The 23282-nt window shown below is 44.0% G+C and overlaps 1 protein-coding gene across 4 annotated transcripts in view; it reads left to right on the top strand.

Annotated features, from left to right (window-relative positions):
* The window catches only part of BORCS5 (BLOC-1 related complex subunit 5), a 65654-nt gene extending 42537 nt beyond the window's left edge, over positions 1-23117 (top strand). Inside the window, exons 3-5 of one of the 4 annotated variants that reach the window (XM_039570198.1) lie at positions 2133-2290; positions 17924-18050; positions 19187-23117. In XM_039570198.1, the coding sequence (XP_039426132.1) occupies positions 2133-2290; positions 17924-18050; positions 19187-19698 (797 nt within the window). In that variant the 3' untranslated portion in view covers positions 19699-23117. The remainder of the gene's footprint in view (positions 1-2132; positions 2291-17923; positions 18051-19186) is intronic. The other 3 variants (XM_039570199.1, XM_039570201.1, XM_039570200.1) reach the window with 3 other exon arrangements.
* The last annotated feature ends 165 nt before the right edge of the window (positions 23118-23282 follow it).

Genomic DNA, 23282 nt, shown 5'->3' with positions numbered 1-23282 from the left:
GGCTGTAAGTACATGAGTTAAGTAGCATATTCTTTATTAGCTCATTTTACAGTCCTTGGCCTGTTCCACTTCAAAATTCTCATAAGCAGCATAAGTCAGCCAAAGTACATACTTCATGTTAATTAAATCTCTTAAACAGTGTCTAATTTTCTTCTTCCTCTTGAAGTTGGTGAGAGATTAGTAGTAAAAGAAAATTAGTTCGTTGATAGTATCATGTATTTGATCAGTGCAGAGACAGGATAAGTGCCTCAGGTGTATGGTGAGCTCTTCGTTCCTATGTGAGCATTCAGCATGTTATAAGTCAACAATATTATTTGAACATTCATACTAACAAGATAATATTGTAAAAGATCACAATTCATGAACTGAGGGAGCACTGGAACATGAAATATAAACTATTTTAAAAAGTCTTATTTCCTTCAGTGGGTTTGTTCCTGTCGGAGTACTTTACCTGAAAGTAGATTTGAAAGATGTGCAACTGATATTGATGAATCAAAGATTTTGTTTGAGATTATTCCCTCCAAAACCTAAAAAATTATTTGACTGTTGCTAATGCAGGGTTTTGAGACTAAATGGTGAATGTTTGTTTCCTCTCCTGACCTCTTGACTGTGGCAACACAATTGTAGTGGACAAATCAGTAAAACAAAATTACCTTTTTTATTTATCTCTTATGATGACATTTTGTGTGGAGAGCAATTGAGAGCATCCCAGGAGAGTAAGATGCTGAGTGTTGATGAAATGTAAACCTGCTTCTTCTTCATATTTGATGAAGTTACTGTCCTAGTTTTATTTTCATTTTGGTCTGGAAATGTTTTCAGAAAGGTTTAACTTGCTCATATTCATAAGCTGCTTCTTACTTGCATCTTGGTTTCTATCTTGTTCTTGTGCTTTGGCAAGAACTCGATGTTACCAGTTGGAGCTTCCAATAGGCATGGGGGGCCATTCAAAATACTTTCCATTTCCCACTGAGGTACATTCTTAGAAGAGCTTTTCCAATCCAAATAACTGGCATTTATTACTTTTTAATTGCTTAGTGTGATACTTGCTTACATTTGCTGTTTTAATGTCTTTTCCTGTCTGTAAAATGAGAGTCCCAGAGGGCACATGCATGCAGTCACTGAATTCAGTTTACATAGCTTGATGGATGTTTTGGGAAAAGCATGCTGTGTGTATGTGCAGTTTGTCACAGATGGTGTCCCAACAAGAAAAAAGTTGTGCTAATGCTGAAGGAAAATCAAATTAAAGTAAGCAAATGAAATGGCAAAAAAAGGGTGGCCTGAGAGCTTAGTGTCATTTTTTCCAGCTGCTGTGGGGAAGGCGGTCAGTGTGGCACACACATGCTTGAGCTCAGCAAACGTTCTCAAGTTGCGCTATGTAGGCAACAAACAATGGGCAGGAGAAATTTCTCTGGGCAGTTTTGCTCCTCTGAATATTACCAGCGTCCCACTTTTAAGTCCAATGTCTTTTTTTTGTGAGCTTTTTGTGAAATCTGGTCATGCTTGTAGGTAGGAATCTTAATTTCATATTAAAGAAACAAAAAGAGGTATATTGCTAGTCTTTGAGAGTGTAAAGAAAAGCCTTAGAAGGTAAAAGAGTTCTGAAGCTTTAAAAAAGGCAAGGTAGGCAAAATGCAGACATGTCACCCCTAATAATTTAACTTAAGGTGGGCCATTTGTTTACTCAGGTTTATTTTGGGGGACCAATGAATTTTTAGAGCTCTGGTCTTGGCACTGTGAGTCTGGTGAAAATAGTATGAGTCCAGTGCCCTTCTGGGAATGCAGATCTCAACTCCTTTTGGCATACATAGATGAGGAGAGGGCTCATTCTTCACAGTTTAGGATTGCTTGTGGAGGAGAAAAAACGGGACTTGCATATGGCTGAAAACCTGGGAGATGTGCTTTACGGACCTGCATTTAGAGTCTGTTTAGGTTTTGTCAGGGAGGGCCAAGCTTTATGGCAAACTGTTCTATGCACTGCTATAAATTTGAAACATCCTTGAATGATTCTGAATTAGCTTTTCATCACCCCTCATAAATCTTGTCTGCTGGGTTTGTTCTGCTGTCTCTTGGATTGCAGCTAAACTAGTTGTATCAACAGTCAGACTCACTCTGGGCCTTCCTTTGCTCTGTAGGACTCCTCAGTGGGCAGACGTCTCCGACCAATGCCAAGCTGGAGAAGCTGGACCCGCAGCAGGTGCTGCAGCTGTGCCTGCGCTACCAGGACCACCTCCACCAGTGTGCAGAGGCCGTGGCCTTCGACCAGAACGCGCTGGTGAAACGCATCAAGGAGGTGTGGGGCGGGGAAGGGCTGGGGCCGCGTACCGGGAACGTGGGGGCTGGCTCGGCGTGGCCCTGGGTCCCTTGCAGCCGCCTGCAGAGCAGCCTCTGTAGGACAGAGGAGCCCTGTGGGTGTGCCCTGCAAGTGTCCCTGGGTTCTCACTGTGGCTACTGTCACGTTGTTTGTTTGCTGGCTGTGCCTCAGGAGGCCTGGCTGTAAGCAGCGGCTGCTCCTCTGGAAGCAGCTGCTGCAAGCAGCTCTTGGGGAAGTAAAAGATTACTGAAGCTTTTAAGGTAGCATTCCTTGTTTACGTCTGTATAGCATACATTTTATTATGCCCCATGGTTAGGCTCTAATTTAAGGAAGGAAACAGTTATCTTAACATCTTCTATGGCTGGAGAAGGTAGTGGATTTGTAGAGCTAGACTTGTTTTCAAAGCCCGTAACATGCCATCTCATTTCTGACCTCTATGGCAAAAAGGTCTCCTGTGCTGCTGCTTTTACCACTAAACCATCATTTAGAAACCACTGATCTGTTTAAATATTGAATTATACTATTTGGTATTGAATTAGTTCCTGGGATGAGCATCCTGCAATGGGATTGTCTTTCTCACATGTGACTACTGATGTTGGAAGCAGTAGAATGGCTGCCAGATTTATTTTTTTGTTTTAAGTCAAGACAGACTGGCATGAGAGGGAAATGTTGCTTGAGGTGTTTTCTCAGATACTGCCAGATGTGCAGAAGAGCTGGTGAATGCTGCATATGTCAAAAATCCTTGAGACCAAATACCTTTTCAGTGTCAAAAAAATGTTTTCGAGCATGTGGTTAATTTTTATGCACGCAGTATAAACACTGACCTTGATTTGTTGTTGCTCTATTGGTTTAGCGTTAAGAAAATCCCACATGACAAACTGGGTAATAAATTTGATTCATGGGCTGTTTTGAGAAGCTGCTGTCATCGTGGAGTTGTAAGTCCAGAATAATGTGGGAAGCATTAAAAAGGCCTTTTTACTTTGGTGTCTCAAGATCTAAGGCCAGCTATTACACAAGATGTAAAGATATTTGCAGATGTTGGTGACTCAGATCACACAATCTCAGAAAAGGGATTTAATTGCCAGCCTAATGACAGTGTACTGCATTAATCCAAGCAGATTGTAATTCTTTTGGCTGTTAAAGTGTGAGAGAGAAGAGTGACATGATTTAAAGTCATGGTAGACACCACCAGTACAATCTTCATTAATTGGTGTTTTGTTTTAATTGATTGGGTTTGTCTTCTACACGGCAAGTGGCAGAGTCCCTTTCAAATTAGTTACGGTGGTCTTCTTCCAGTTCGTAAGGCTTGTGATTATCTTTCATCTAAATAAATTAAATGATGATACTGTTATTCTCACTAGCTTCTTTATAAAAGACTCCACTGACAAAGTGATGGAGAGATGGGGAATTCTCTAAGTCAGGGAACTGACAAATCAGCTGTGGTTTGTTTGTTTTGTTTGTTTTGGGGTGGTTTTTTTGGTTTTTTTTGGTTACAACTTTTAAGTAACTTCAGATGCTTTCAGTCCCTCTGCCAGATCTGGTGGGTTTTTACTGTTCATTTTCCTAATAATTTTTAAATGTTTTTCTTTCTTTGGCTGTTCTGCATGTGTGTTCTGGAGGAGCTGGGTGGGACCCACTCAGCTTGAATCATTCTTTCCAAATTGTTTGGGCTTTCCTTGATGCACTAAATCCAACCACTGCTGACAGTTGTTGACAACACAGGGTGCAGCTGAACCAGAGCAGGGGATGTCTCTCCTTACAAGTGTAGACAAAGGAAATCGCCTTTGGCTTCACCCATTTGTCAGCAATGATTTAGTTTTGCCATGTACACAAAGCTTTGACCCTTAGTAAAGCATAAAAATGAAAGAGAAAATCAAGTGTATTGTGAAAAGCAGAATGTGTGCACGAGCTGAGACAGTAAATTCTTTTATCCTCATTTTGGTAGCCTTTCCTTTTCCCTTTCTTTAACACTGTAAATACTGAAGTGTTTTTCTTCTGATAACAGACTTGTCAAGTGACTAATGTTTTTTAACTTTCTACAAAATGTTAGTGAGCTTCAGTCTGATTTCCCACCATTTGTCTGAGGTGTGTTCACTTCTCAGACTCTCACTAACTGTACTCAGCGAGTAATAGTCCTGCTGTATAATATGCTATACTCACACTGCCTGCAGCCAGGATTTTTTTTTAGTCTTTCCTTGACAAAATGTCCCAGGGCAAATATCTTTTGTCCATTGTCTGTGTTGCCAGGAAAGAAGTTTCCTGGATTCTGTCAAAACTCAGAAGTACTGCTGTAAATTAATTGGTCCTCAATAACTCAGAATTGACTGGGGTGGTTTGTAAATCAGCACACATTGAATTACAATGGTTCTTCATAGGAGAGAGAATAAGCTAAGGGAAAAAGCCCTACTTGCGTGCCAGTAGTGACTGCAGATCTGAGCACACCCAGCTGACGTTCCCTACCTTCAGGGAGCAGTATAGTCTTGCTTTGCTCTCCATCCCATTTCCCAGTTTAGCCAGAATTGCTTTGCAGTGTTGGCTGGATCCATATCTGCTCCTAAATGCAGAACCTGTGCAACTTCCCGGTGGCTGTGACTGTTCTCTCTCAAGCAGAAATACGTTTACGCAATGTATTCCTTGAAGGGGAAAGAATTGAAGATATGAATGAAGGTGGTTGACTCAGGTACCTTTTTTCAGCAGTTCTTCATACCAGAATGAGTTTTGGTTTTGGAAGGGAGTGATTTTTTTTATGACAAGAGGTTTTGTTTTCACTGTCAAGAAAAAAAAGGAGGATGTGCTTGCATCTTTTTAGGGAAAATATTATAGATTTGCATGGTAACTCTGAAGTTTTGAGGAACTCCACCTGCTGTGGGTTTGATAGAGCCACATGTGTTCTCTTCACGAGGAGTGTCTGCCCCAGTTTTGTGATCTGCAGAACAGAGGGTTTCTGACAAGATTAGCTTGAAGGCAAGTGTTGACCAGCTCTAAAGGTATGGCTGGAGGAAAAGCAGCAAATTACGTGGAGAGAGGACTACTTTACATTAAGTCCTTACCAGTGAAAGTAATCTGTTTTGGGTGCCAGGGAGAGAATTTCAGGAGTCATGTGATAAGGGATGGTGAATACCAGGGAATGGGAAACAAGTAGAATAGGTAAAAGCTGGGGAACAGTGCTACTTTTTCAGAAAGGGCTCATGATTTGGTGTGTCTTCAAAACAGTCTGGTTTCAGCGCCTTAAAAAACAATTATTTGTGCACAAGGTGCGAAGCTTCTCAAAAATCACATCTTACAAAATATCTGAAGGTAAGCATCCAAAAATTACTAGTCACACGTGAAAATTGAGGCCTGTCTTTTTTATGAAAGCAAAAGGGAAACTGAAAGCCCTCTAAGCTCCTTTCAAAGACACTTTGAGTGAAAAGATCTTCAGCATTTCTTATTAGACTTGCAGCATTGTCATGGGGGTTGTGGTTTTGAGTATCCGATGTACCCTTAAAGGCAAACCAGTTCCTAGATACATTGTGCTTAAAATGTATTTGAATATGGATTACTGGGAGGGCTCTGGTGCTTTGCCTTGAAAACAAATGTTAATGCAGTGTTATTTGTAGCTTTTATTGCTATAGGAATCCCAGACTGCCCATCATTTTGGAAACAGAGCAGTTTTTACAATACTAGATGAAATTTTAAATGTCTCAGTCCAAGCTGGCACACATCTATGCAGGGGAGTTGGGGGAAACCCCCCACATTTTCAAATATAATAAATATTACTTCTATATTCACAACAGTTAAATAAATTTTGTCCAGGCAGGCATTAATATCAGTAACTGGTTTGCCATGCAGCAAATTGCAGTGTATGGGTTGTTTCATACCTATGAATTCTTCTATGGGAATAGCTCATTATTTTGAACAAATACTCCAGAACAGCCTGAACATGCATTTGACTTGTTTTGGTTTCCTTTTTTTTGGGGTTTTTTTTTTCTTCATCAGCTTGCTGCAAAAAAGTAAATGTGATAGGCTTCTCTAGTATTAAGTTACATTATCCAGAAATACATCCCTTAATATTTGGCAAATAAATAACTTTTGCAGCCACACAAGCACAGTATCACATCTCCCAATATATTTCAGCTTTTTAAAAGTATGAGCTGAAGTTCAATCATTATTTCCTATAAGCAGAAAATCTAATGCATTTGACAAGAAAACCACTTTTATACACCAGCATTATATATAAGCATGTTGGAGCTTATCTCATGCATTTAATACTCATAGATTGTGATTCAGCTATTCTTGTCACTGCATGTGCCCAACAATTTGGGGATTTAGGGATTTCAGTTTATCTTTTTGTGAATGCTGTGTGGCCTTTTGACCTTTATTTGCAATTACATTGTTTCTGTGACATAAAGTGGTTTTTTATCAGGGACACCCCATCATTTGTGGCAAAACCTGCTGGGAAATGTGGTGTGCAGAAGTCATGGACATGGTTTTGTTCACCCTAAGGGAATGATGGGTTTGCTGTGGGCAGGGCCCATGGCTTTAAACCCCTCTCCTTAGGGGTGGGAGGGCTGGCTGTGGTAGGGAGAGCTTGTGGAAGTCTGATGTTCCCTGCTGGAAATTTAAGGGCAAGGTCCCTTAAGGTGGTGATAAAGGGAAAAGCTGTCCTAAGTGCAGGAAGCTGTTCCATGAGCAGGAATGAATGAGATCTGGGCCAGAAACTTTGGAAGGATGTTGCCTGGCTGGGGACTATGTCAGGCAAAGCTGTGGTGAGACTCAAGGTGCACTTCTGCTGTAAGCACACAGAGCTTCTACTGTGTGAAGCACCACAGGCACTTCTCCTAATTCCACCCCTCCATGGGCAGAAAGATCTGAAGTGCCTGGGATTCATCCCATGCTCCAGTCACAGCTGAGTAGTGTCCCTTCAGGGAATGGACTCAAATAAAGGGGAAGTTTCGGGGAGGTGTTTTTTGCCTGGTCTTTGGTTTTTTTTGCTTCAGGACTCTGCTGAGTGAGGTGTTTATTGCCATTCCTCTTAGTTATGGTTTCCCTGTAGGTGGTTTCAGACCTGAGTTTCCAAGACTGTTTGTGAAATCTGTTTTCAGCAGACATGCTCTGAGTGATGCATCTTCTGACTAAACTGAATTAGGCCAGAAAAAGATAAATGGCCTTACTGAGTCCAAAATGCATCTTCAGCTTCAGGCCTTTGCTTTAAGGCCATATGGATCAGCCCATGAAGTTACCTTTCAGCCCATTAAAGGGGAATGCTTAGGGAGTCAAAAGTAACCCTGTTAAAAGAAGCCTGGTAAAAGTGAAAATGGAGATGTATTTAGTTTTGACACAACATATAAAGATCTTCTAGATGAGGCTGTGTTAACTTGCAAGCAAAATTGAGTCTTTTGGTTCACAGACTTAAATTACCAATTCCCCAAATCCAGGGAAAGTGGCCTGAGAATTCCTTGTGATATTTCTGAAAAGGGAAAGAACCTCGGTTGAAATGCCACTTGTGTTTTCAAGGGATGTAATGCCACACTGCCTTTTAGAAAAAAACTAGGGAGCATTGTGTTCTGTAAGAAATCAATACCTAAAATTTAGTCCTTGGCATCTTGGAAGTTGATGGATGAGGACTAGGACAATCTATCCAGCTCTTTATTTCTCCTCTCATCAGCAATGAAGTGTTGTTTATAAAGACTGGAATCTCAACAGGCACCATCATGCAGAAATAAATGCACAGGATTATTAAGCTGGAAACATATTAAGCTTCACGTCCTTTAGTTGATCTTGCTCATTTTTCTCCACTCTGATGTGCAAGTAGCTTGAATACCTAAGTGGTGGGGTGGTGTCTTAACCAGCCAGTACCAAAATGTGAAAATGCTCTTGAAAAGGCTTCACAATTGTTACCTTAATGTAGAGAATTAGTCTTGCACTGTATGCCTGAGGCAGATGGCCAGTGCTCTGTTGTACATGAACTTTATGAAGGGATCTAGCAGTTATGAAGGAAGAGGAAAGATTGTTTGCACTGGTGACAGTCTGAAATCTGTTTTGCTGACATGCACTGCTTCGTCTGGTGTCATAAAAAAACCAGTCCCTTGCTCCTAGAATGTATGTGTGCAATCAGTTCTAGCATGTTCCCTTCTCTTCTGCTTTATGGCCTTTTGAGGAAAGATCCAAACTGGCATCCTTCCCACAACTGAATTTCCAAGGAAGAAAATTAGGTTTAAACAAGCATCTAGCAGTCAGAAAGGTTTGTGTTGTTATAGAACTTAGGTGCTTAAGAAACTGTCACTGAAGATCCCAAGTCTGGCATGCAAAGCCTTTTAGTAACACTTTCACTGGAGTTAGTGCACAGAGCTTATGATCATCAGGTAGCAGAAAGAATATAATTCAGTTCCTTCTCACAGCTTGCTTAGACTAGGAAATTGGATTTCTTATTCTAGCCCTGTTTTCCCATTGGAAAAAACCTCCAACAACCCCCTGCCCCAACATTGTGGAACTTCAGATAAGAACTTCAAGAATAAGAAGTGCTAGATTTCATTACAGAGTTAGCAGAATTAATGTTGGATTTGGGCATGAAATGGATTTGAGATAGGAAGAAAGCAATTATCAGTCTGGGGTGTATCACAGCTTGTACTTCCAGGAGAAATGAGAGTATGCTGATTGTCTTGCACAAAGCTGAGGGATCTCATCTGATACACTGTGTGCAGCTCTCATAATGCTCAAGGAAGGAGAGTTCATAACACAAGACAAGGGCTGTAAGGATATGTGGGGGGTGGAGAACCTTGGGGAGGAAACTGGAAAAGCTTCACTTGTTTGGCTTAGTCAAATGATGGTAGAAAATGATACGATTTCTCTTTCTAAATAAGTTTGGCATTAATGTAGATTAAAAATGGTCTTCTCCCTCCCTGAAGGATTGTGTTGGTATAGGAAAAGTCAATTGACAAGCTTTCATTCTTAACTATTACCTCCTGTTCCAGTGTTGAATTGAAATTTTCAAGGTGTCAACTCTGCCCTTAAGTGAGAATTGGGGTGGGGTGTGGAGGTGCCAGGAATATTGGCTAGAAGCTTTTCAGCAGTTCAATATTTGTTTTAGACAGGTTAGCCAGCCTTACTTGCAAATATTTGGAGTTGCACTGATGACTTAAAGATGGTAGTTGGTAGACTTGAGGGAGCAGGGTGGACCTTGTGTTAGCAGCCCCATAATTAGCACTTTGATAACAATCAGATGTGATCTGCAGAGATGAGTTCATGTTGAAAGCATTGTGAAGCCTTAGTGCCAGTAATCTGCCCATCTTGCTTTTTGTGAAGGGTAGGGTTTCCTAAATGTTTCTGTGCCATTGGGGCATGAATGCTTCTACATGAGAACATTTATTAGCCATTATTGCAGCGCTGCTCTGGAGGTATGAAACATATGATTTACTATTAATTAATTCATTCATGTGGGCATTGCTCCTGACTGGATGCGTCATCTGCCTCTAGAAGCCTGGATAAAATGCTGAATTGTAGTATAGTAGAATTCCCTGTAATCACGTGTATAAACTGTGCCAAAACTGTAGTGAACTGGATAAAAAATAAGACTTTTTAACTTACTGAAACAGCAAGTGATGCATTTGAAAGAGTGGCTGCTGGAACTTGCTGCTGCAAATTGTCTAAAAGACAAAATCCCAAATCAGATGAGTTCCAGCTGAAAAAGAGGCTCAGGTAGTAGTTGTAAAAAAAATCAATATAACAGCAGTATATGGTAAAGAATTTGTTTAAGTCAGAAAGGATTCTTGGGTCGTAGCTTTCTTTTTCTTTTGCTTACTTCAGTCCATAGAATTTAATTCTTCCTTACACCTGACCTAAGGCTACACAGAAACTGAAGATGAGCTACTTATTTTCAATTACAAGTTCTGCTAGATGGTAGTACAAATTTTCAAATGCCTTCTTGCATTTGATCAATTCATTCTAGAGATGCGTTGGTAGACATAAAAAAGAAGAAAGAAATACTCAGCTTTCTGTGAATCTTGAGGCCACTGCAGCTGAATACAGTAAAAATGAATGCTCAGAGTGGATCAGAGGTGGCACTACTGACACACTGAACTTTTGTGTGAGTCATTGATCTCTGATGGTTTGTACTCTTGTTACCGTCTTTTCAACAATGGTCTATAGCCTCAAAAGAGCTTGGTCTGTAAACAATCTACAGTGCTCAAGATTTCCTTGAGGCTTTCCTGAAGCCAGAGATTTACTATCCAGATGTTGTGACCTCCAGAAAATTGCTGGGACATCTGAGCTTCAGCACTGTGGACGTATGGTGGAGTCAGCCTTGAAAGTCTCTCTTCTGGTAATGAAGGAGTAGATCCTCCCCTTAACATCACTGGAGTGTACTTGGCTCATTTCATGTGCTTATCAAACATGGAAGCACTGATGTAAAGCTACAAATAGATATTTCAGGAGTTTTTCAGGTTATCACTGACTGCCTTTGTTGGAACTGACATGCCTTTGAGTTTCTCTGGTGAAGGGAAGTTGATTTTTCATATGAGAAATGTGGCTCGCAGGAAAAGAGCACAAGCTTCATCAGGGCTCTCAGGTGTGCAGAAATCCCCAGTTCCTGACTGCTGGGCTCATGTCCATGCACATCTAACACTTCAGCCTGCTTGCATGTGTCCAAGGCATGTGCAGAGCACGTGGAGGAGGTCTGATGCACCCAGATGTGTTGGACGGGCAGTGGGAGTGTGTCAGGGTGCGTGAACCCAGCTTTGTCTGCAGTTCCCCAGAGAAAAAGAGGGAGTCTTAGATAATCCTTTTAGAACTTCACACACAGTCAGCAATAGTTAAAACTCAGCTCCTTTGCATTCTGTGAGAACAGATTTAAGAGCATTTTCTACTTAAATATAATTTTCTTCTAGTGTGTCTAACCCTGACTAAACACAGCAATACCATTCCCTTTTGAAAGACTTCTGTAGGACATGTGGAAAAGAAGACCTGCAGCTATCAGTTCCCATGTGTGAAGCTGAGAATAAATAGCAGATGGCTTGCAAATGTAATGATGATGACTATTTTCACTCTGAAATGAGAATGGTGATGTTTTCTGAGAAACATCTCATTAATGACAGTGTGTATCTCTTTTCAAATCAAAGCTTATTTGTGATGGGAAAAACAACTTGCTTAAAGCTAGTCATTCTGACATGTTGCAAGTACAAAACTGAAATTTATTATAAAATAACCCCCTAGGGGTAAACAGCATTTTTAAGTGCTGTTGTCCTGTAACGTTCAAGCTCTGGCTGGAGATAGGAGTGTTGTGGGCAAGCAATGTGTCAGCAGTATAAAATCAAGAAACGAGGAAATTGAAGGTTGTGTTTTCTAGAAGAATTATTAGGTAGCCTGAAATAAGAGTTGTGCAAGCTATCATTTAGGCAATAGATCTGTAACAGATACATATTTTTTCTTTTCCAGGAACAGCTAATTGAAGACAGATCAGGAATGTGTTATTAATTCCTGTGGAATTATATTCCACAAAAGAGAGGTTTTCTGAGAACATTGCACACACAGGTGCAATAATCTTGTTTGGGTGGAGTATTTGTATTTATTTTTCTTAAACTTGGTTGTTTAGAATAGGTATGGAAGCATTTCTGATGCTCAGGATATAACTTAACATTTTTAACCGTGATAAATTTTAGGGGTGACTTCTTAGATGGATGTAGATTGTTCTACAAAAACAGCAAATGAAAACTCTAAAAAAGTGTTCTTATTAATCAAAGACAATGAGCTAGAAATTACTATGATCTTTTCTTGGTGACAGTTTAGAAAGCTTACTGGTGAAATCAGATTTTTTTTTTTCCTTTCTGCTGTTTCAAGAATCTTGGGCATTTAAGTCTGGTACAGCCACAGCAAACACTGAGTTAGAACTCAGGATCACGTGCAGGGGGAGAGATGGTGCTTTTCATCGTGTGATCCTGCTGATTTGTGACTGTCAGACTGGTGGTCAGGCCAGCTCATGGGCCAGAAGACCAAACCACTGAAAAAGAGAGAGGCTGGGAAGACTCTGTTTTGAGGACTTAGGTGCAGAAGTAAGCTTGTGATTATTCAGCTCATTTGAAGGAGGAGGTTGTGACTGCTGCTTTGCAGTGCCCTGAGTTTCACTTGCTTTTGTGAATAGTGTAGCTGTTTTGAAAGACAAAGATGATGGATATCTGTGGTGTTGAGGGAAATATAAGAAAAGACAGAGCAGTAGAATGAGACTGTGATAGGAGATGTGTCCAAACTGGAGAGCTGGCTGTAGCACCTGCAGCACCAGGTATTCCCCTGGCTGTCAGGTTTTGCTGCCCATCTTCTCCTGCCTCTTTGAAGTGGGGCCCTGCTGGTTTTTTAAACTCCTGGAAGTCTGTGGGTTCATTAGGTCTGGGCAAGAGGTAGGTATTGTTTCAGTCATAGCTTTGGGACTCTTCTTTTAGCACCAGTCAGTGATAGCAGCCATTACTTAATCTTGGGGGCCTGCCAGCTGGCAGAGGGGTGCTGGTGGCTCTGGGGCTCCAGCTGGAGCTGGGAGGGAGGTGTGGGCTGAGGAGGCCACGCTCTTGGAGTGACAAACACATCCTGTTCAATAACACAATAGGCAGGGAAACACTGACATAAAGGTGGAAAAGCTTATTTCAAGAATAAACCTTGTTATTCTTTGGAATTCTGAATGCTTTTGTGTGTCCCAAGGCCTCCCAAAATAATTAAATCTTGATCCTACAGGTGCAGCAGCTTATCTTATGTTGATAGCTGTTATAATGTATCTACTATAGTACTAAGGGACTAAGCATGGGTTGAATTTAGGTCTTTAGGAGTAAGGGCCTTGATGTACCTATTAATATTGCTATAACTCAGTTCCAGAGTCAGTTAAAATGGTTACTCTTCATTCTCTAACTCAACTATTATCTGAGCAATGCTTAGACAGAATAACCCTTAGCAATTTTTTACAGCAACAACAGATCACAGAGGGAACAAAAGGAATATTTTGTCATGGGATTTGGTCTTAGATGTGATAAGGAAAACCTGAACACAAACTATGGTTGTTTACCTGGCAGTGGGGCAGAGGAAGGATACAGCTCCATGAGAGCTGTACTCATGGCTGAAGCTGAAGAGAAGGGTGTGGGATCCTTGGCTGGGCATCTCTGTTTGGTACCCTGGCACAGAAGCTGCCCACTCAGTTTATCACTTACCAGTGTGTGCCGAGTGGGAGGAACAGAGGATGTTCCTATCATCAGGAAGTCATCACGATCTATTGTGCTGACTTTGCGTGACATTATCAAAGAGAGAGGGGAAGAGGAAAAAAAGCCATTCATTGAGCACATTTGTTTTCAGGCAGTACAGAAAGAGGAGCTGTCTTCAGTTTTAAGTGTGTTGATTGAGAAGTATTTTCACACCAGCACATCGTGACTAATACTCCATGCAGTCATGTTCCTGCCTGCCACTTTCTGATGTGGTTTGTGTGCAGCTGCAGGAAGATGTTCATTTAACCCCAGTCAAGCACCTGACAATGTGAAGGAAAGGCTGCTTGTGCTCGGAATGCTGCTGTAGCAAAAGAACTTTCTGGAATAAGGATTGCACCTTAATAGCTTTGTATTTTGGAGGGGCAGCCATAGGGGATGGGAGCTGTGAGGAAATTGTTGGGACAGAAGGACACAGGACAAATGCATGTCTGGCTGAGCTCTTGAAGACTGTTACTAAATGTGGGGGGAAGCAAAAACATCTTCTTGCCTTACTGGCATTTTAGGAGGGACTGGAAAAGCTGGGAATGTCCAAACATCCGCTTATGAGATGTATTTGTTTTGTTATGAATGTCAGCAGTGCCTCTCTAGAAACTTGATTCCAAGTTTAATGAACTTCTGATTGCATTTGCATGTTCTGCAACCGGGGAAAATGTGTCTAGCTGCAGTTTTCAGTCTCTCAGTCATTGAACTGACAAGATGTGCCATCTCTTTCCAAGAGCTCAGGACACTCACGTGCCCATGACAGGGGTGTTATAAAACCATGCCAGGGAAGAAGTGTATATATATGTGTGTGTGTGTGCATATATATATATGTATATATAGTGACAGATTTGTTTTCAGTGTGGTCTCTTGAAAAGAGTTGGGCAGTGGCCAGTGCTGACCTCAGTCTTTTTGTGGGCTAAATTAATGTCTTTATTCTGCTTGGCAGTGTGGGCCAAGAAGAATTTTTAAATGAATGCAAGAATTTATGGTGTGCAAGATGTCTGACAGTATCCTCAGGTTTTTTTGTGTTTTATCAGTGTGGTGTTACAAATGGGCCTGTGTAATGCAGAGGAGACTCTTAGGGTTGACAATGTGAATGGTGTAGTAGGAGGGGCTGTGCTGGGGCCCTTTTAAGTGAGGAAATATCCATCTTGCACTGTTGTTAGAAGTAATTATTAATCTGTTTTCATTTGACAAAAAAAAAGCCCAGTAGATGTCATTTCATGTTTTAATGCGAAGCTGAGGCATAAATTAGTGTCCTGCCTGATGATAATCCACAGAGGAGGCATGAGCTTTGAAACAGAAACAGACACAAATTCTGAATGTCACTGGCTGTACAAAAAAAGTGTGTCATGCCTGGAGGGTGAGCGTTAGGCTTGTCCATTTTTATGATCCTGTGTGGAGGGCTGTGAGCCCTTCGCATGAGAGCCCTCTGCACTCCCTTGGAGCAGAGAGGCCTGAGGGCAAAAAGACTTTCCCCAGAGATAAGCAACCTTCCTCTGGGTCATGGTGAGAAAGTGAACCACCCCCAGCAGGCCTTGTTTCTCTATGGTAATAGCCTGTACCCAGTTGGCTAGCTGGTTTCTACCCCAACCCCTGCCTTTCCCATAAAAGCGCCCCGTTTCTGCCCCTCAACAGGGAGTTCTTGTCCCTGGCCTCCCCTTCACAGGGGCTGCTGGACAATAAAAGCCACCTCTGTGGAACTGCTATACGAGGCTCCTGTCTCTCTGTTCCCGAGTTCGCCTTGGGTGATTTCACAACGAGCTGAATCACAAGAGCTGAAATCACTTGTAGCTGAGAAATCACTACACTTGGTGAAATCACCTGCTGCCCAGGGAAGCCAGAGACCACTCCTGGAAGAGTTGTTCCTTGCAGGACACTCTCTAGGAAGGTCGTGGCACTCTGGGTTGACCATCCCCGGCCTCCTAGGAAGCAATAATCCTGTGCTTCTGAAAGAAAAACTGAAGAAACTCCTCCATCCTTTTTGATGTAGGAAGGGGAGAAAGATCCTGTCTTCTACTCTGGGCATGTCCAGCCTCAGGTTTGCTGCTTTGACAGGAGAAATGATTTTTGGAAAGAAATAACATATGCATTAGGAGCTCTCACTCCTTCATTGAGAACACATCTTTTTTTCTCAACTCCACATGGGACAGAAACACTTGCTTTGATGATCATTAGGACTCTGACCTCACATGCTGGGCTCTGCCCTCTGCTTTGTTCTGTTGCTTCTGAACAGGCTTCAAGTCCAGTCTTTTAACTCTTGAGAAACTCTTCTGTACCACTAAGCTGGGGATGGTCATAGCTTCCTGAGTGGTGATGTTTGAAGGACAGATTGGTGATGGTGAGGTTGTCAGGGGGCTGGTGACAATGCTGCTTCACATCTGTCATATCTGATGGGTTCAGGGTGATGGGGAGTTGTCTGCAGCTCTGGTGGCCTGGCGCTGTAGGAAGCTTGAAACAACCAGAGCAGAAACAATGGCTCAAATAAACACTCTCAGATGGTTGTAGGACAGTGAAGAACTACTGGCGCTGGGGTGTCTTGCTGGGCTTCCCAGAGAGCTTTACAGACTGGGATGGGCAAGAAGGCTGAGACTTGAATGTTTTCCAGATGAGAATGTGGCAGGGCTTTGTGTCAGGGACGTGGGAGTTGATGGAAGCTGTTCAGAGAAGGCATGTTCACTCATTGACCCTCGAGGGTGTCTTGGACTGCCTTGGCTGTAGGCAAGGGAGCAGACTCTACCTCAGCTCCCCTTCTCCAGATGCTTTTTATTGCTACTGTATGAAATTAAATGATAGGAATGAAGTGGATTCTTATGCGTGTTCCCTGCTCATTATGGATTCCTGCAGGCCAGTTTTAGTCTCTGTGGTGGGTAAATGGGGCTGATTCTCAGAGTCTGAAGGCCCCGTCCGAGTGCCAGAGGAATGGGACTGCATGCCAGGAGAGGTAAAAGCACAAGGTCTGGCTCTGGAGGAGCTCACTTGGAGGGGGAGGAGGCAGGAAGGATGTAAGTGTGTACTTAGGCCTGCTTCAAGGAAAGCAGCAGAGAGACATTGGCATTTATCTACAAGAATTAATTAGTTGCCTTTTTTTAAAAAGTTAAAAAGACCAGGTTCAGACTGAGTAAAAATTGACCTTTCCTCACAATTGCTCAACTTCAGTCCTCCCTGTTGTGTCTCTGGCTGTGTAGCTGCTGTGGCCTCCCTCAGCAGGCAAACTTGGATGGTAGGTGTAAGGAAACCATAGGAAACACTCACTTCCACCCTTTCTCTTTCTTGTGAGGCAGTTTTTTTTATGGCCGTTGTGAACATGTCCAAAGGTAGCAAAGAGCTTGGAAGGCCCCTCTGCATTTCTTCTTCCTATTGCAGGTCAACATAAGCTTCTCCCCTCGTTCCCTGCCAGTAAGTGGATGTTACTCATACACAAGGTCAGCAGATGGAAAAGTCAGCAGATGGAAATTATTGGAATGGAGAGAAAGTGGGGGGCCTTGGGTGTTTTTTGCTTGAAAGCTTGGTTAGGTGCGAGCTTTGCTTCTTGCACAGTGCTGTGAGGCCATGTGGAGAACCTGCCAGTGGAGGAGAACTTCAAAACCAGAGGAGGTTTCTGCCCAGGTCCCTGTGCTGCTGCATTTAATGAGGCGTGCTGGCTTTTGGAAGGTTTCCCACTGGCTGCCCCTCCAGGCCACTGTCTCTCATTAGGTAGGATGTTTTTAGGCACTGGATTGAACTTGCTGGTTGGTGGTGGTCTCCTTTTTACACACTCCTCTTTACAGAGCTAGCGCCAAGCTACTAAATTATTCAGCTGGGGTTTTAATAGAAACCCCTGTGTAGGCTTAAATTGTTTCCACTCTATTTGGAGTTTCCTGCTCTGCTGGTTTTTATTTTGTCCCGTGCATGAAGGCATGGAGGAAGGAATTCACAGGAAAGCACAGAGGCAAAGAGGAAGAATTCAGCCTGAGAGCAGTAGAAAGTACAGGCGAAATAAAAGGTCAATTGGTACTGTATCCAGCTCTGACGGAGGTGACAGTTCAGCAGAAACTTGTGTGTTTGTTTTCAATGCTGTTTGTAACTGAGGTTTCTCAATAAAATATTTTCTTGCCCAACTACTTTTGACTAGGGCTTGAAAGGGACATTTGTGAGCACATACAGCTGCAGCAGTTTATCCCCAGTGTCAAACCTTGCTGCCATCAGTGGGATGGCAGAGTTCCCTCTGCTGGGACCTCCCTCCTCAGCGGGGCCTTCCAGTGTTGCACCATTTCCACCCAGTCCTCCCTTGCTGCAGGCTCTCCCCTACAGACCCACAGCACTGGACACGGGGTCAGGATTGCACCTGCCTGTTCAGTGCTGTGTAAGTCAGGTCAGGTCAGCACCATGCGTTTTCTTAGCACTGCACTGATAAATGTATTGTTCCTGATGACAGGTATGGTCACTGTCCTCCACCGGATGGGTTGACTCTGTCACACAGTTCAGGAGAGGGATGTTATTTGAACCTGTGCTTCTTGGCAGACCAGGAGTTCTCAGCATCAGTTCCCTGAGGCTGTTTCATGGTGAGCAGTGACCTCCTTCCTCTGGGAGTAATTAGATGGGAAAGGTTTGGGAAAACAGTGGTAAGAGGTGGCAGTGGGCTAAAGCTGCTCAGTGTTCGTCCTCTCCTGCCCTTCACTCACAGCCACTGTGGGCTTGTGCTGAGTCCCAGGAGAGGGGACTGCTTTCCACAGAGACATCCCAGTTGGAAGAGCCAGTGCACTGGAGTCACTGGGGTTGTCGAGCACAGATACAGTGAGCCAAAGCAACCGAGCTTCAAGTGTGCACTTGAGGGCTTGGAGCAGCCGTGTTACCGAGCTCTCAAACACGTGGTATGTCTTAGGATGTGTAAAACTGCTTAAACCATCTGACTGGGCTGGTGTGTAAGGTACTGGCTGAATCCTGCCTGGAGATTGCAGGTCTGGCTGAAGAGAAAAATGGGCTGTGAATTATAAAGGCTGCCTTCATCACTCAATGGCAGGAACAGCACTGCAGTTCCTGTCATTGTCATCATGCTCGAGCCATGTTTGGCTACTGACTGTGTTTAATTGCATGGCTAATTTACTTAATGTCTCTCCTGGGGTCACTTATGACACTCTTATTTTTGGGTTTCAGGGAAATTAGGGACACTAGCAATCCACTGTGGCTCTCTCAAGGCAGGAGTTTTCCAGATGACGATGGTAATAACAGGTGTGGCTTAGTTGCAGAGTAACCTGGCTAAACAGGGAAAATTGAACACTGGCAACTATGGTAGAGCTTAACACTTGCAAATGAATGATCTCCAGTGGAAATATAGTTCAGGTGTAGGCAGAGGGCACAGGTTCCCTGGGTTTGGATAACTTGGAGGATGTGTGTATTGTTTTATTGGGAAATCCCTGGCAGCACCTGTTGGCTTTCAGTCCTGCAAATGAAGAATTTTCTGATCAGATATTTAGGTATTTGGGTGGAGAACTGAGGTCATCTTATGTCCTCCCTGGTATACAACTACAAATCATCCCATTCCATGACAGACTGGTTATGAGGAGCTCCTCTGTACCTGTCTGTTACCTCTGGTTAGTGGAGCATCTAAGGTGGTTGTTTTTGGGAATGACAGTGTGCTGAAAGGTCTGCGGCAGCAGTTGTCCTAATGAGCCCTGCTGTGCTTGTTGTTTTTACACAGATGGACCTCTCTGTGGAAACTCTTTACAGCCTCATGCAGGAGCGCCAGAAGAAGTACGCCAAGTACGCGGAGCAGATCCAGAAGGTCAACGAGATGTCTGCCATCCTGCGCCGGATCCAGATGGGCATCGACCAGACGGTGCCGCTGATGGAGCGGCTGAACAGCCTCCTGCCAGAGGGGGAGCGGCTGGAGCCCTTCTCCATGAAACCCGACCGGGAGCTGAGGTTGTAGCGCTCGGCAGCTCCCCCTCCTCACCTTCCACACTCCACGTTCGGCACGGCCGCGCTTCCAACAGGCTGCATTGGCGGCTCTTTGGAGCGGGCGGCGCTGCCACCGGACTCTCTGCCAGGGCACCGGAGGGAGAGCAGCGTCAGCTGCCAGAGCCGCACAGCCAGGAATCCAGGAGCTCCCCAGAGGAGATGATTTACCGTTCCTTCATCTCCCTTCTCTTGCCCTCCTGTCTCCTTTGCCACTACACCACCTGTGCAGACACATTTGTTTCATTGCTGTGACTAGCTGGGGTTTACAGAGGAGGAATTTTCTTTCATCTGATTTATTTTATTTTTTTTACTAAAAAAATTCAAAGGGATATGGGGTGTGATGAACCCTCTAACATAGTTTGTGTGCCACTGGGGTTTAGACAATTGGATGGCTGGAAGGTATTTCTGAGATCCTCTGGCCTTGGAAATATGCGTTTTATAGGTGAAAGTGTGGGAGCCAGGAACTGGTTTATTAAAATCTGCCTATTATCATAATTAACATGGTTTGCATGGCAGGGTTTTGGCATGTCCTTGAGGCTCCTTTTTCTATGGGATCCCTAATTTATGAGGCTGTAAAGGAGTAGCTGTTCTAGGTATGTATGTCTGTTAATGTAAAGCAAACCTTAGTGTTCCTTTCCCCCTTGCCCTGGCAATGTCCCCATGCCTCAGCTGGTGGCATTTCATGTCCGTCTGACAGGCACCAGTACCAACCTGCTCACTTTGTATCCCAAAGTTGGACACAAGGTGGTTTTTTTATTGGGACACTCCCGTTACCTTGGTGCTGTCTTTTTTACCAGTCGAGTGCAGCTGCTTCTTTACCTTCAAGTGGACGAGGGTGGAGGGGAGAGACACGAGAAGTCCTTTGGCTCTTTGTGTTGGTGTAGCTGCCCTTGTGCCGGGAGCTGGCGTTGGCACCTTGCTGAGTGCCTGAAACCACGGGGCCCTTCTCAGGCATCTGCTCCAAAGGCAGCAGGATGTTCCTGCCTCCTCCCAGGCGAGCCAGGGCTGAAGAGTCCATGAACCCCAAGGGTTGTTGTATGTCAGGAGTGCGGTTCCAGTGGTGAGGACAGTCAGGGACAACCCAGCTTCCAGTACAGCACAAGGTAGGGTCACTTGCCAAAGGCAGCCTGCTTCGATACGTCTTAGTGCTTAAGAGCATTTATTCAGCAAAAGGTTGTCTCTGAGCATTTGGAAGTAAGAGTGCAGTAGGTTTTTGTAATAATTACTGCCCGGTGGCAAGAAGCAACAGGCTGTGCTCTTGTTGCATTCCCAAAGGCCACGTAGTGTCATGCAGACTGCAGCCAACTTAGAGGTGCATCTGAACCACGGTGGTGGTTGATCCCAGGGCCTGCTGAACACTATGAAATGAAGAAATGAAGTCCTCTGGAATAATGCCCTGGGAAGAGGGACAGACTGCTTCAGGGAGGGCAGGGAACTCAGCAGGAGGTTTTTTTTTTTAGCAAAGGCAGCAGTGGGTCTCCTTGCCTGCTGCACCAACCCCAGAGGTTTTATACAGTTGAACATAAATAGGCATATGCTGTGTATTGCCCAGGATAAAACATCAGAATTCCATCCTTGTTCAAGCTTCCTGCCATGTTTTACACTTGGTTTGTTAAAAGCTTTTATGAGATTTAACCCATGAAAAGCTGCTTGTCATGGCTATCCCCTTGTGGGTCCTCATTGTCCATCATGGAATATGTCTCTGCCTCCCACCATCAGACACACAAGAATATTGAGTTACTTTAAATAGTGGTTGCAGCCCTTTTTGTCCTCTTTGTCCAGATGATGCTGTCTGGATGTTTAAAATGTGCAGCATTCAGCTGTCTGCCAGACGGGATCATGAGTGTCCCACGCCCTGGTGTGCTGGAAGCCTGTACCAGTGGGAAGATCCTGATACTGCATCTCAAGGCAGATGCTCTCTCCTGTAAGATACTTCTCTGAGGCTTGTAGACATTTGGCCTCAGGCCATTAAGTATCAGATCAAAGCAGGGCTCCTTGCAGTGCTAATGAGGGCAAAGGAAGAGTATTCCCAACTGAAGGCTGCAGGAGCAGGGCTGCAAATCAGGTCCTTCCTCATTTGCCAGAAAACACCAAGGCATTGGGCTGAGAATGGGAAAAAAAGTTTATTCCTAGGAACACTGGTCTTTAAGCTTGTGGCTGTGCTGCAGAGCCTCACAGACAGAGCTTCTTGAACAGCAAGGGCAGGTTGTGGAAGGTGTAACAACTGAACTAGAAAGAAACTTAGAGCTCAAGTGTGAAGGCTAACCTTTTCCAATGTTCACAGGTCATCACCTTCATTCCACAGGTGATAAGTCTCTTGTATGGGTACTGTAAGAAGCATGCACCCTCTAACTGTCCTTGAACAATGGTTTACAGTTTTATTTAAAACCTTGTCACTCTCTTCAGGAACTGTAAGTCTCTGGCCCTCTTGCTGAGGGGGAGACACATCCTGCCACATCTTCTTGAGCTGCTGTTTGTTGCTTGGCTGCTCCTTGTTGGCTTAGCTCTACATGCTGCTTTCAGCTTCAGCTCAGATGCAGGTGATGCTCAGGGTGAGACTGACACTTCCCTCCCACGCTGTTCAGCAGAGGCTTGGAGATGTTACCTTGGAAAATTACCTTTCTGCTTGTGAATTTCCTCTTCCAAGCCAAACACTCTTGGAGGAGGCCTGAGGTATCTTTCTTGAACGTACCAGCTGTTACTTCTACCACAAATTTAGTGCTATGAGTGGGGAATAATCTGGTGTCCTCCCCTGAAACCAGACATTGCTGCCCTTATCTGCTTTCTGGGGTGGTGTGTGGTCTGGGGTACAGGCTAAGCTTCTTGAGACATGATCTTGTGAAAAGCTGGGGGAGCAGGACGAGTCACTGGATCTGTGGTTCCTCTCTGGCCTGAGCTTCTCTGGCCCTTCCCCTGACTCTGCTGTTGCAAGTTCCCCGTTGTGCTGCCAGTGGTGCTCCTTACTGGTGCTCCTTGTGTCCCATGCTGGTCCCTGTGCTGCCCACGCAGAGCAGGTTTGCTTTGTTGTTTCCGTTGGTTTTGTCATTGAATGCATTGACAGGGTGCTAAAGTGCCAACCTACCTGCAGGGTCCTGTGAAGATCTGCTGAAGGGGAGAGAAAAGAGTTTTTGTTTGTTTCTTTTAAAATATATATATATTAAATTAAATATATTTAAATATACTTGAATATTTAAAGTGTGTTTTCCCCTCCTCTAAGCTTTTACACAGAAAGAGCAGAAATACACGTCATCACAGGCCCATTGGTTGCATGAGCCAGCCCCTCTCTCAGACTGTGTGCCAGTAGTTTCCCGAGGTACTGCTGTAATGTCCCTCCCGTTCCCAAACTGCCAGAGGGTATTTTGATTGCCAGCCTTGTAGCTGAGCACTCCATGGTTTATGGGTGGTTACCCTGTTCAGCTTCCTACTTGCTCCGTGTTCCGCAGCTCCAGCATTAAAACCTTTGGTGTGGCTCTTTTCCAAGTGTGTTGTTTCTCCAATTGCCTTATTGCTCATTCTTCATTCCCACTTTTCACCGCAGTGCAGGCGTATCTCAGCTTTACTTTGCACCCACTCTGTGCCACAGAGGTGCCTGAGTTCAGCTGCCTCTGCCCTGGGATTGTGAGGAAATGTCCCCAGAATGAAAATAAATGCTGGTTGGTTTTTTTCCCTTAGTGCTGTCCCAGTTCTGGATGGCGCTTGTTTGAATACAAGATGTGAGCAGCAATGCTTGGGACTCACCAGCAGTGGGGTGGCAGCTAGAGCCTCACAAAATAATCTTCCTGGGGCCTGGGGGAGGAGGGGAGGATTCAAAGGGCAATTCTCAGTGTCAGCTGCCT

Source organism: Corvus cornix, chromosome 1A, assembly GCF_000738735.6.
Source record: "Corvus cornix cornix isolate S_Up_H32 chromosome 1A, ASM73873v5, whole genome shotgun sequence".
Classification (NCBI taxonomy): Eukaryota; Metazoa; Chordata; class Aves; order Passeriformes; family Corvidae; genus Corvus; species Corvus cornix.
The sequence above is the reverse complement of the archived record's forward strand: the minus strand, read 5'-3'. Positions and strand labels throughout refer to the sequence as shown.